This window comes from Apostichopus japonicus, chromosome 12, assembly GCF_037975245.1.
Source record: "Apostichopus japonicus isolate 1M-3 chromosome 12, ASM3797524v1, whole genome shotgun sequence".
NCBI lineage: Eukaryota > Metazoa > Echinodermata > Holothuroidea > Aspidochirotida > Stichopodidae > Apostichopus > Apostichopus japonicus.
Genome location: NC_092572.1, coordinates 22301204 through 22315069, shown reverse-complemented (window position 1 = coordinate 22315069; position 13866 = coordinate 22301204). Strand labels below are relative to the sequence as shown.

Here is a 13866-nt window from a genome sequence, read left to right as displayed (position 1 = left end):
CCTTTTATGAATACTTCAATACTGTGTGGTCAGTCCACATTATGGAAATTAAGTTCAATTGCTAATTACATCTACATAGTTTCGCTTATTACTATCTTAACAAAATGCAACAAAACAATCCCAAAACAGAACAAAAGTACTTTTTTTTATATTAGGTAGAAACTAAATTGTTTTGTTCTTGGGTTGTGTGTGTATACAAGTGATCATGGGAAACACTGATCAGTACTGGTATGCTATCAGTCCAATTTATCTGCTGAGAAAGGATGATGTTGGCTAATCCAGAGCTAGAACAAACACACTCCTACTAAGTCAACCGGCAGATCATGTAACTTATTAATCCTCAATGTGGATGAGTAACAGCTATGGAATGCTTGCTACCTCTAAGACTTCACAAAAACATTAGGTTTATGTACAGTTTGGATGAGTTGAATGTTTTTGCCAGTGTAGTAATACAAGTGACTGGTACATTTCATAAGCACACCTCTCTCTCTACTAACAGCAATATTTAGTTGGCAATTTAAAATCTTGTTACACTTATGTTTTGTTCAGCCATAATCCCACATCCTTAAGATGTTTAAAACAGCCAAGATTGTTTGACCTGCTTGGGAGGATCATGATGAACTATGCAATCTGTCATTTTTCCTGATTTACAGTTCTACATGTAGGTTCCTTTGTGTTTAAAATGGCAATTAATTTGGTAAAAAGTTTATATTCCTTCTTTCAATTAAAAAAAAAAAGGGTAACAACAATCTACATAAGAAATGTTAGATCATTAACATTCATTGTCAGGCCTGACTTAAGTAGTACAGTAGTACCTAAGTAGTACTTAAGTAGACTTAAGTAGTAAAGTAGTGCAATAATAGGTCTCACACATGTCATTATTCACCGATTACATTTGCTATCAAGTTACTTGCTTCCTTCATTCAAACACTTGCTATGAGACATCACCTAAACTCAAGCAAAAGTTCCCAAGTCAGTAACTTGTTAATAATATACAATTATGATTATGTACAAGACCAATTAACTTTACTTTGATTAATGTTTTTGGGGGAAAGTCAACTCCCTCTTCCCCAAATGCACAGACAGGCATATACATAGTGCAACACACACACACAATTACCTACATAACAGTGTTACACAGGACAAAGGGCCACCCACACTAACTTCCCAGGTATGTCCTCCATTTGAGGTAACACTGTATCATAGGTAAATTCTGAGATGTTCATGGCATTATATCTTTCACAAGTCTTTTCAATATTATTGAATTCACTCATAGATGCTGCTGACATTGCTGATATTCAAACTTAATCAACTTTGCATACAAATAGAGTACTTCTGGAGTGTTCTTTCAGTTGAGTGGGTTTTTTGCAGTAAGTGGAGGAACTGCTCTCTCTGCTTGTGGAGACAATAACTAAGTTTGATTCACCAGTTTCCATTCCAGATCAAAAATTCTTGTCTCTAAGCTATACGCTGTCGTCGTAATCGTTGTCGTCTTCGATTGTTACTTTTTCTACATGACTACTGCAGGACGTTATTTCTTACAATACAGCTATTTGGATGTTAGGCAAACACATTCAAGTGACTACTAACAGATTAAATTAACAGACATTAAATTGTCTCCGATGCAGAATAAAATCCAAAGTCTGTTTCAACCCAGAATATTGCCCACGAAAAGGAAGATCTGAAAACAGTCTAATTATTCCATACAAACCTGTCTTGGGTGGGTTTCTTTTTGTTGGAAATTAGTAAATAAATAACAATTTAATTACAACAACTTTATGTCCAACTCATCTAATCGAGCTTAACAAATAACAGTAGAAACAGGAGAGTTTTTTTTTTATGGCCCCTTTCTGACATTCAATTGGTGATGAATTTTCAGCAGTTAGGTGCCAAATGACATGAGTGACCTTTATCATATTACAGACGCATCAGTGTGTCAAGACGGGTGAAAGTCAGTCACCGTCTCTTGTAAATCATCCCTTTTTTAATCAATTCTCGTAAGGCTTCCTACTTTTCCAATTTTAAAATTTCCATAAGTTTTATGTAAGGTAAAGCTTCCTATCACACGTACATAGTACCTATCACAAACTATCACAACACTTTTTCCTTTCCATAAAAGCCAATTTTGGGATTTTGTCACCCTTCCATCCCATCATAATTTATCTGAGCCACCATCACATTTGGTCAGGAGATGGGGCTGTGATGGAATCATTGTTAGGTACGTTACACAGTAAAACATAGGAATAAAAACTGAATATGCTCATATCTATGTATGTATTTAAGATCCTCCTGCAAGCAGGAACTCGTGAAGAAGCCTCATTGGCTTATCAAAGCCGCAAGCTGACCGAAGTCAGTCTCTTACATTCATATTTAACGTCCATGATTATGAATTGTCAATTGTCAACAACTCTGTAACTGGATGACATACATTAATCTTGGAGTGACTCGAACTCGGGACCTTATGATTGAAAGGCACTGGCGTTACCCACTGAGCTAACAACACTCCTAAACACTCCCACAAAAATAAAAATACTAAATGAAAGAATATCTCACGAACTATAGTAAAAATGATTTGGCATTTATATTATACACTGTAATTTCCATTGAGTGCGGAATCTTATGATTTAAGGTAAAAATGGATTCAGTTGGTATATAATTTAAACACCTGCAGAATATGTCATATTGTTAACCATTTTCGAGGTTGTTGCTGCATAGGAGCAAACATTAGGAAACATATAGAATGTTTGACATCAATGCTAAACTATTGTACCTTATTTGCAAAATTAAAGTTTTCAACAGTTGAAATTAAACCAACTGTCAAACTATCCATGACTGTGTTGTAGTTTATCCGCAATTTAACTTACAGTACCTACTCTCCCGGTTTCATTTGACTATTTCTACACATATTTATGATGCGATATTAAAAAATGCTATTAAACCATAATGGTTAATGGGCACCAAGTCTGGAAGCAAAAAATATAAAGTAATGTAAAAGTGAAGATTTTTACTCACCAAACAATATTAAAATAAATAGTTTTGTCCAATGAAGCATCAACATCATCATAGCACTATATGATGGCTATTCCAGAGTAGTTTAGCACAGACAGTAGAAACATAAAACTCCACCTTCAAAACTCTCAGAAAGAAGACATGTCTTTAAAAAACCCTCGCACCGAATGTTACAAGCAGAACATTAATATAGGAGTAGGAAAGTCACAGACAGTATCAGGAATGAAATAAGATGGGTTTGAATGCTGCCACCGCTAAAAGTAGAACAATTCTTGATGAAATGAAAACAAATTGTAAGCTGGCTGACGACAGCTCATATTATCCACAGTCACGATCCAAGAGTTTTCTCGGTTGGAGAGCAATCTTTAGGGAGTCAAATCCAGAATGTAATTTTGACGATGTAAACTTTCGCTTGTTCTACTTTTTCCTTTTAAGTTTGGTTTTATTGCGAGCTTTATGAAAGTTTATTGCGAAGGTTCTTCAAGTTTTACTGGAGTTTTCTGTGATAGGTTTTGTTATATCGTCATAACTGCAGTTCCCTCTGATTGTGTAAAACCCACTGATTGTTTTAACTGATGAGGAGAGAAAGAAAGGGGAATACCCAAACTAATTAACTTATTAATTAAACTACTAATTAAAGCAATAATACAAACTATCATGGTAGTAGGATGGTCACATGCTAAACAAGCAGACATAGATTGCAAACATTAAAAGCACTTAACCACGCTATCAATTTAACTTTCAATGTACAATGTGCTTAGCTAACCAATTGGTTCACTGATCGAACCACAATCACTGAAATTAAAGACCAATGCTTGTCTTACGCTAGTCAGTATTGTGAATGTTTTTGGGTTTTACCAGATATTTTCAGATTGCCTTTATATCAGTAACTATAGTGACGCTCTTATCGAAACTGTTTTGTATAAGATCAGCAATGTTTGACACAATTGTATGTTACAACTTGTTGAGTTTTATTACAGCAGCTTCTTGGAGTTGATTGGTCAATCTCAGCAAACCTATCAGCTGTTGCTCAAACCACGATGTTATACTAAGACAAACCCCTTCAAGTGTTTCCACCAAATGAACATAACTAATTAATCAGTGATTATTTAAATATTCAAGTCAATTCTGGAATTTCGTTCCCTGGACAGTTTTGCTATTTAATTATTGACATATAATAGGCCAATTAAGTCACAATAGTTTCATCCTTTTCCTACTGCTGCCAAATTGAAACTTGAATAGTCGAGCTAATTACTTATAGTGTTAGGGATTTAAAACTAAAGACTAATAATGAGCCGTCTCACTTTCATGAAGACTAATTTATTAAATTTTAAAACAACACACTAATATGCCTTACTCTTCCCCCAATCCTGCTAGTATGTAATATACTCTAGCCCTAGTCTTTTGTCAGATAGCCTAGACCTCACTGTAAAACTGGGTCTTTATGAAATTAATATCCCTACAGGCATCAAGATATATTTCCATTACACAATCTCAAATTCAGATCTTCAAAAACAATTTTCCCTCCTTTTTTGCCCATGTTCTCCAAGTAATCCTATTCCCATGAAGAGAAGCCCAAAAGTCAACAGACATTAATTCCTCCGAAACCAAACGATTCATTTCGGATCAAAGTACACAAAAACATTTCCAGTCAAATATTGACTCGCATATTAGCCTTCTGATATCAAATTACATATTCCTCTTTGAGACAAATTCTCTTTGCTCTGGCCGTGCCTCTGCTATCTAGGTCTTCCTCTCAATGCACACAACTACTGTACAACTCATAAAGATGATGATTATGATCGTGATGCTAAGGCTGCAAATTATTAAACTCAACTTGGCATTTTTCTGATAATCTTATACTGTTCAGAAGGTTGGTAACCAATTCAACATACTGCATTTCCAACAGTATATAGAGATATATTTTTTGGTAGCTTTGAGCAGCATTCTATATTAGTTAGTTGTGCAACTACTGTGCGTAGCTGTAAAGCAAGAAAAAAAAAACATCCAACACTTTGTCAGTAATCCCTCTAAATCAACATCTCATCATTCTACAATATCAACTTTCCCTTCAATAGCTCTAGTGCACTAATCTCCCAGTTTTTTTTTTTTCTATTAGCGTAGAAACATTTCTCTGTTTAAAAAGCAAAAGAGTCTTTCTTTAGGCATCCTATAACAATGAAAGGCAATATTAATCTAGCATATCTTATCTGATTTACTGATATTAAATATGTATTTCCTTAAAGGAAACTTGCAATGAATCCTTGCATCTGGGCTTAGGGAACTTAAAAATCATCGATTGCAGAGACAAGAAAAAATCCACCAAATCGTATATCCTTTTTAAACCAGTAATATGGATTATTTGGATCGGAGCTGGAATGAGAATGAAATTTCACATAAATATCATTTTTTCCGTCCCAATGGTGAGATGTAAATTTGTCGGCTTTGGTATGCTTCTCTCCTGCGGTTTTCAAACAAGCTTTGCTTTCAGATTGAGATACAACACAAAACAGAATACAAAGTTGATAAAAGATTAGTTAAAAGAAACAAGAGCAATAACTATGGTCCTGAACAAGATATGTTGCTACACTGTAAATAGTAAATAGATGGAATAAAGCTAATCTCCACAAGAACTTAAAAGAGCAAGGTAGATAACCAGCTTAATGGTAAAAGAATCCAAGCACACATGATGAAAACCACAGAATAAACAAACTTTCCAAAAGATATCAAAGGCAAAAACCACAACTTCAAAAGCATTTGACTATTGATTTTGTATTTACTCTTCCATTCACTATAAACTGACTTACTCTTCCCACAGCAATATATTTCGCGATTCTCTGCACTTTTATCACTGATAAACCAAAAAGAGATTCCAGAGTCCTTACATGTTCAATGACTTCCCACAGAAAGAAATTTGTGTTAAATTTATTGACCAATCCAAAAACAGTTGAGTTTCTATAGTGATCAGCTCTTCCTTGCCGAGCGTCTCCAACAAAAGTTGTGTCCTCTCCCTGGGACTGCCAAAGAATAACTGGTGCATTAATCCTACGGTGAGTGATAGTGCACTAACAAACACATGTGTGGATAACACCAGACAAACAGACAGACTGGCCACCTCATGTAGTAATCATTTCTGGTATTGAATGTACAGAATGCAAGGGACGGTGTGACACTGTCATGCTGTAGGCAGCGTCCATGCAGAAAACTATTGCAGCAAACTATCAGGAATCGTGCAAACATAAGCTAACTTAGTTTCAGGATGATCCTTGCTGCAAATTTGAAAACTTTACTCATGTAGACTTTGGCAAACAATTTTTTTGAGTCAAATTTGCAAGAAAGTCAATTGCAAACACAAAACGTTATCATAACATTTTTAAAAGAGCCTTTAAAATATGTTTTTAAAACGTTAAATGTGGTGCTATAAAAACGTCAGCATAACAATTTTATGAGATATTAATGTTATATTCATGTTTTAATGAAAAAAATGATTTGAAATAATAGCCTGAAAACGTTTTCGTGACATACTTATTACACCACAAATAACATTATCAAAACAAAGGAGGAAACATTTTAATAACGTTATAAAAATGTTTTTGTGTTTGCTGGAATTAATAACCATCAATATGTTTTCTGCTTTACAAACTGTTACTTAGGTGAAAGAAGAAGCTATGAAAGGTTTAGTTTGTTTGATCATTGAAATCTGTAGAGCTGCTTCTGAAATTTGTTGGAGAGGAGTGTAGTATTGTACAGTCAGTGCTACTAAACTATCTCTTGAAGACAAACACGATTTCATGAGGGGGTGAAACATGTTTATTTCAGGGGTGGGGGAGGGGGACTTTATCCCCCACAATATATAATCAAGGGCCCTCTCAACCGGCAGACGGAATATTACAGATTATCCTAGTGTACATTAGACTACATGAATATTCAATGTGTATGTCAACCCCCCTCCCCCTCCCCCTCCCCCTCACCCTCACCCCCTGGATGATACAAAATGACGGTTGAACCTCTGGATTTCACTTCATTCCATCTGGAGAGAGGGAGGTGGTAGCTAGGATGGGAATTATACGACCACTGCCAAACCTCCACTTACTCCCACAAAGGGTTTGCGCCCATCCAATAGGAGGGAAATCGATGAATAAGAAAACCACTCTAGATAAATTTGTAATAACCCTGGGAGTAAAGCAAAGGTTTATTTTATGGTGATCAGTACAAGATATATTTTCATGTAAGACTCTTACTCCCATCCCAATATTAAAAGAAATCAGATTAACTGAGTCGTACATTCCAAGAAATATTTGCTTCAATTCTGTCCCCCCCCCCCTTCCTCTCCAAACCCTTAGCAACAGTTTGTATCTGCATCTCTCTTTAATTCTTTATATTGAGTGGAAATGCATATATGGGGCCACTATGACTGCAGCCATATGGAGATGTGCCACGCACACCGCAGTGACCCAACAAATAATCCCATTGATTTTGCAGGACTTTTGACAACAATGAGCTTGGTTAGGCTTTATAATTGGAATTGGAATAATGCAGGACTAAACTGTCACACGTCATTACCTGTTGAACTTCTCCAATCATCAAGCGTGGAACCTTTCAAGGATGTTATAAAGTTTGAATTTTATCTCCAAAATGTAATAGTTTCTTATCACATCGATCTTGAGTCCTTAACAGTTGTGTTAAATATATAAACTTGGTGAAAAGACATTCCTTTCTTGTAATCTCGCATATATGCACATATATAATAACCATCACATTAATAGTCAAAGACCAATACTAGAGCCAGGCGCGTAGCCAAGGGGGGGGGGGGGCGAAGGGGGCGACCGCTCCTCCCTTGAGCATATTCTTTTTTTATGATATCGCTAGTAATTTCAAAATAGAAAATGCTTAGATGCAACTTACAAGGCCTTGGAAGTGCCATTTCCAGAGATCTGGGAGGCATTTTCGGCCAAAATTTTCTTGAACGCTTCGCCCCAACCCATGGTCCGCGCAAAAGACAGTTCTTCATCAAAGGGGCACATTTGCTATTTTGGAAAAATGTGGGGGGGGGCACGTGCCCCCGGCTCCTACCCCCTGCATATTTGGTAACAGTAACAAACGTCACTCTCCCTTGATTTGAATTGATTTGTTCGCACAACATTCAAATTAGCCAAACAACGTAGAAAAATACCTGATGAAAGTGAACAAAACAAAGTGCTTATATGACATAGAAAAGTCTGACAAGCAGACTTATTTCCACTTTAGTTCCCTATAAACATGAAAACACTACAGTAACAACATATTCAAATATATATATGAAACAGAGAATTAAGGGTAGTTTTTCCTTTTTCTGTATGCCCAGTGTCAAAAATGACAGATTCTGTACAAATTGTGCAATTTCTAACTTTTGCCTTTATATATACAAAAGTTTGAAAAAACTGCATGAATTTTGAAGGGCCCTATTTACATTAATGGGTTTACTGTAACAGGTATGAAGGGACAATTGTTGCAAGACTGACTCTAGAAGAGATGATTAACAAAAATGACCAAGAAACAAATTTAATCTTTTTAGGTTTAGTAAAGTTAACACTAACACGATACTGAAAAAGTCAGCAAACTTGTTAGAAAGTATCATTACTTCGAGATGGTTTGATGTGTACATAATGTAACACTAGTTCTTATTGCCAGTAAACCCTGGATTCCTATGGTGTGGCTTGTTTAACTTGCTGAATAGTGAGTGTGTCAAGTGTGAGAAAATGTAAGAGTTAACGCAAAGTCTGAGCAAGGGTGTTAAGATAATTAAGAAATAGTATCAAATTATAGGACATCTTGTACTTCGCACTTACACGCTTCAGCTCCATGGACCATGAAATGCCAGACAGACATAGGAGGCCTCTATTTCCTGTGTCAAGTAGCTCAATTTACCATTCAACTTACAAGTTCCCACGCTTCTTTCTGTACGAGAATTTTTCAAACTGTCGCTTGTGTTGAGGGGTTTAGGCTTGAATGATTAGAGTTAACTCAGGTGGCAGAAACGTTAAAACAGGTAGTCAATCAAATATAATAAGAAAGTTAAAATCACTTCAAAATTATGTTTGACAATATCTTACAACTGAATCAATTCATGTTTTTGCTACTATATGTGGAAAGGGTGCATATTAGATAGTAATTCCAAGAAAACGCCAATATTACAATCTTTTGGCAATTTCTCATATCCCTACAATGTATAAATTAATGCCATCCTCTTCTCATTGCCATTAGGTGGAGACTCAGTTGATCAAGTCATCAAGGAAATAGATCATTTAAATAGCTAGGCTAAGAAAACAAATAGGCTAGGCTATGTATCAACTTAGATCACATAATACCTAATCTCAGCCAATTGTATGGCCTCTTCCACCAACCAATCAGAATCTCATTTACAATATATGTCAGTCCATATAGGCTAAGGTGACCAGACGTCCCCGATTTTCAGGGACAGTCCCCGATTACAGTGTGCTGTCCCTGATGAACAAGTGTCCCCGAAAATGTCCCCGATTCGTCAAAATGTTCAGGAATTTCGAAAATATCCCACATTATTAGTAAAATAATTGTAAAAACAAAATTTAGTCAAGTGTGCAGTCGCAGAACGGAAGTAACCAGTATTTCAGGTGGGCCAGTGTAAAGAAGAAACAGTGGAAAGTCAGAACCCATTTCAGTATGTCTTGTGTGGAATTCAGCACTAAGCTCAGTAGCACCAATAAAGTATTGAAGAAAATACACTCTTCAGAGAAGTACACTAAGACCAATTGATCACGAATTTATGACACAAGCAACTCACAAGCTCTCAAAGAACCATGTAAAGTAAGTGAATTTCATATAAGAAAAAGCTACATTTTTGAAAATAAAATTGATTTAAAAAGTGCTTCTAAGTATCACCAGTTTACATCTAAGCACCTTAGGCACTTGAAAATTTTCCAAAAAAAAAACACCCCCTCCCCTTAGACCCCTCCCCCATATCAGTCATGCAATAAATGTCCCTGATTCCAGTTAGGAAAATATGGTCACCTTAATATAGGCGGGTCCTTCTATGTATCCTTAAAGGAGTGAAGACACAATAATTCCCATACACTGCTTTACATTTTATAGCCTGGATCCAATAATATAGACCTCTGATCCCGGAACAGGGTAGGCATGTAAACTACACAACTTCATTGGACTACAATTGTCAAAGCATTCCCAATGGCCTGTGAGGTGATCAATTCCTTAACTTTCAGAATTAATTTATAACCTTGAACCATGGCAGTTTGAAATTTCCACTGCATTCCTCACCATCCCAGATGGCCAGTGTTTCACATCTAGATTCAGTCCCAAGCTAGGCGCCAATTGTCCTCAGGAATGACTCGAGACAAATTTGAAAATCATTTGACGAGGGCATATAAAAGGCGGCCCACTCCGTCGAGAAAACAGGAAAAACAAAATGATTTAATATTGCAATTACCGATAACGGATTACTTCTGAATGGGAAGAGGGGAAAACACCATTTGGTGGAATATTTGATCAATGTCCCTTTGGTTCTTCCGTGTGGTTTGCAACAAATGAAACTATCAACCAGGAATTTTGTCATAAGAAACTTAGAGCACGTCAGAATCAAAACCAGCATTGTTACGAACTCAGGATTCTGCATCCAGTATACAATGTTTTCGCCAAGGGATGCAAAATCTTCAAATTGTTTGAGTTCCGTCACGGTGGACGCAAACTTTATTGTTAAGAAACAAATCCCAAGTACCTCACAACTAGGGCTATGGAAAACATAAAACACAGGTTGTAGAAATTATTGGAAGTATTATATTATAGAATAATTTGCTTACTTGTGAGTGGAGGAGTCAGTCTTTCCATGGTTTGAAACAGATATTACATAATATTTGTAGTCACAGTGATTGCATACCATACCTAGCCAGTATAAAACTTACTGTACAGTTGTGAATGGTATAAAGGTCAATATACCTGCCCACACAACATGCTTCCAATTAATGTAAGTTGGGTCCAAAAGAAGGGACATGCAATGCTTATATCTAAGTTTTTATTAGCTTGATCTCTGCAAATAAGCCAAAACCTTCTCCAAAAAATGCATTATCATGATTGTGTGACTGTTTTACATCACAATAGTATCAAAACAAGATATAAAATGTCAATATAGAATGAATGCATCATAATAATAATAATAATAATAATAATAATAATGAGACCATAACATCATTTTACTCAAATTACAATCTGTGTGAGTTTAAAGAAATATAACTTTAATACCAGACCACATTTTTTTGTGTCTGTTGTTGGGTGGGGCAGGGTGGGGAGAGGGGGGGTGAGGAGCGCACAACATTGTTTTCAATACACAAATCCTGATGAAATAAATGTAGTCGACTGGATGTAAGATGAACCTATGAACTCTCTCACAGAACATGACCACCTCTACTATTTTCCTAGCCTTTCTTCCTATATCTTTCATAATCACCTTCCCCCCATGTCTCAAATTTCCCATGTTCAATGAGGTGTGATTAATTCTATTCACCTCTTCAAAAATGGACTCCACCAGAAGAGATTTAGCCAATGGCAAAACAGTGTGGCTGGTTTGAATGCAAGGAGCATTGACACAAGGGTGGTTTATACGAACTAAAGAGCTTTTTTTTTTCATCGCTAATGGAAGCAGTAATAGTCTACACCTGCTAAATGAATTAGAACCAACCATTCCTTTTACTTTTGTCCATCCATGAGAAAGGTCATTTAACAGTTCTAGCTGGTGTTCTGCTCAGAAAAGCTGGGTCTGTTCGTAAAACTCCAAAAGCCTGAAGGAATATTTTTCAAAAGAAATACATGTTTTAAGGAAGAACAACTTTTTGGGCAGATGGTTATTGGTTGTGTTTGTTTTGCGTCTTTTTCCTTGTTATATTTGCCCGAGGACAGCAGGATTAGAAAAAAAATATATCATGAGAAAACCTGGTTCTCAAGAATGATTAAACTGATGATTTTCCCAGCTAAAAGCATTTAGGATGTTCTGGTATCCTCAAAGAAGAATTGGAATTGCCTTAAGAGTCAAAATATTATCTTTAGAGGAAATTTTGTATCTTTTCTTTCGCCAGAGATGAATGTGAAAAGGATACAAGTACTTTTTAAACTTGGATGTCATGTGACATTTCTACACAGAGTAATATGTTAACAAATGGAACTCACATGAACCCTATAGTCTCGATGGGATCCGCTTATAGTCTCAATAGGACCGAGTTCGAGTCCAAGATTAATGTATGTCGTCAAGTTACAGAGTTGTTGACAATTGACAATTCGTAATCATGGACGTTTAATATGAATCTAAGAGACTCACTTCGGTCAGCTTGCAGCTTTGATAACCCAATGATGGCTTCTTCGCGAGTTTGTGCTTGCAGGAGGATCTAAAATACATACATACATACATACATACATACATTCATATTTTTAAGAACATTTAAATCCTTTCAAGTTTAAAGAACTGTCTCTTCAAAACATCAATAGATTTGATTGCATGCTTGGTTTGTTGCTTGAGTAACACACCACTCATTTTCCTCTAGATATACAAGAGATAATTAAAGTATGAATAATGGTCTTCTTTTCGCCATAACTCATAACTTTGGCTTCTTCCCCGAGATCTTGTGATAGGGTTTTCTCATAGCATTAAAAGTGGGACAGGAAGAACTCCACACCTAGCACAGATTTAAGCTTCAATGCTTCTAGGAAAACAATTTCAACGGTTTCCAAGGGAACCAGAAAAATAGAAACCTATTCAGCACCTTCAGCATGTGCTTGCAATTTCTTTCAAGTCATTGAAAGTCTTGCTGTCTTGAGAAATGGAGTTATCATTGAAGTTACTCTTATTTAAATTTAGTTTAATATGTCTCATGTTTTTGTTGAAATTATTATGATGAGCCCTATAGCAGGGTTATTTATACTGAGAGCCTCAGCTGGAAGAAAACCTCGGACAGAAAGTCCAATAATTTGCATCACAAAATTATGTTTTGCATACATTAAGTTTGTAGATATTTCTCCTCTAAAGTTTCTGAATGTTCACAAAACTGTGCAAAGATCAACAAATCAATTGGTAAAACTGAAGACATAATGACATAGGGCTGTAAGCTGTCAGGTGTAGGTTGCCAAACTACTCCTAAACATGGATGGAATGTTCCTTACAAATTATATCATGAATCCATGTAAGAGCATTCTCTCATGCCCACATCAGTGGCATGATACTACCTCTCTACATGATAACTAGTTGTGAGGGTTTGGGGTACAGCATTACATCCATCCTACCTAACACCTAACTACCTAAGAAGGATAAAAGATGCTTAATTGATCAGATAGGTCATGAAAAATAATGAAAAACACAGCAAATTAATCTATGACGAATATGCTTATCGTATTTGACCCTCCACAACACAATCTGAAAGTAATATGTTGTGTTTGCAATGTTATGTCCCTGGGGTGGATAGCCATGAGGCAAACAAACAACAACAGCAACATGGGAGGAGGAGGGGGGTGGGGGTGGGGAGGGCAAAACTGAAAAGGAAAGACAAAGAAAAAAATAGAAAACAGTTTGCGTGTAAGTGTTGCAAGATTATTCAATACCACAAGTGGCCAGCTTGGTCTACTTTCTGCAAAGAATTTAACACAAATGATTGTTGTCATCTGTTGAGCAATTGCGATATGACTGTATCATTCATTTATGGGAAAAATTCTTGCTTGGGCAGCAAAGCATTAGATCAACAACTTGAGTTAAAAAAGAATGAATTGCGTCAGGAGCGCTCTACACTTGTATACTATAGACAAATTATACTTAACCACGATGATAGAATAACAAATCTGATTTACTTT

At 36.1% G+C, this 13866-nt stretch overlaps 1 protein-coding gene across 5 annotated transcripts in view; it reads right to left on the bottom strand.

Moving 5' to 3' along the window:
- The window catches only part of LOC139977230 (uncharacterized), a 188221-nt gene that overhangs the window by 100175 nt on the left and 74180 nt on the right, over positions 1 to 13866 (bottom strand). The window contains exons 1-2 of one of the 5 annotated variants that reach the window (XM_071986469.1): positions 5817 to 6017; positions 3013 to 3581 (exon numbers count right to left, since the gene is read on the bottom strand). The exons of 3 other annotated variants lie outside the window; for them this stretch is intronic. In XM_071986469.1, coding sequence (XP_071842570.1) covers positions 3013 to 3064 — 52 coding nt within the window. In that variant the 5' untranslated portion in view covers positions 3065 to 3581; positions 5817 to 6017. Of the gene's footprint in view, positions 1 to 3012; positions 3582 to 5816; positions 6018 to 13866 lie in introns of those variants that run through there. One more of the 5 variants, XM_071986470.1, reaches the window with a different exon arrangement.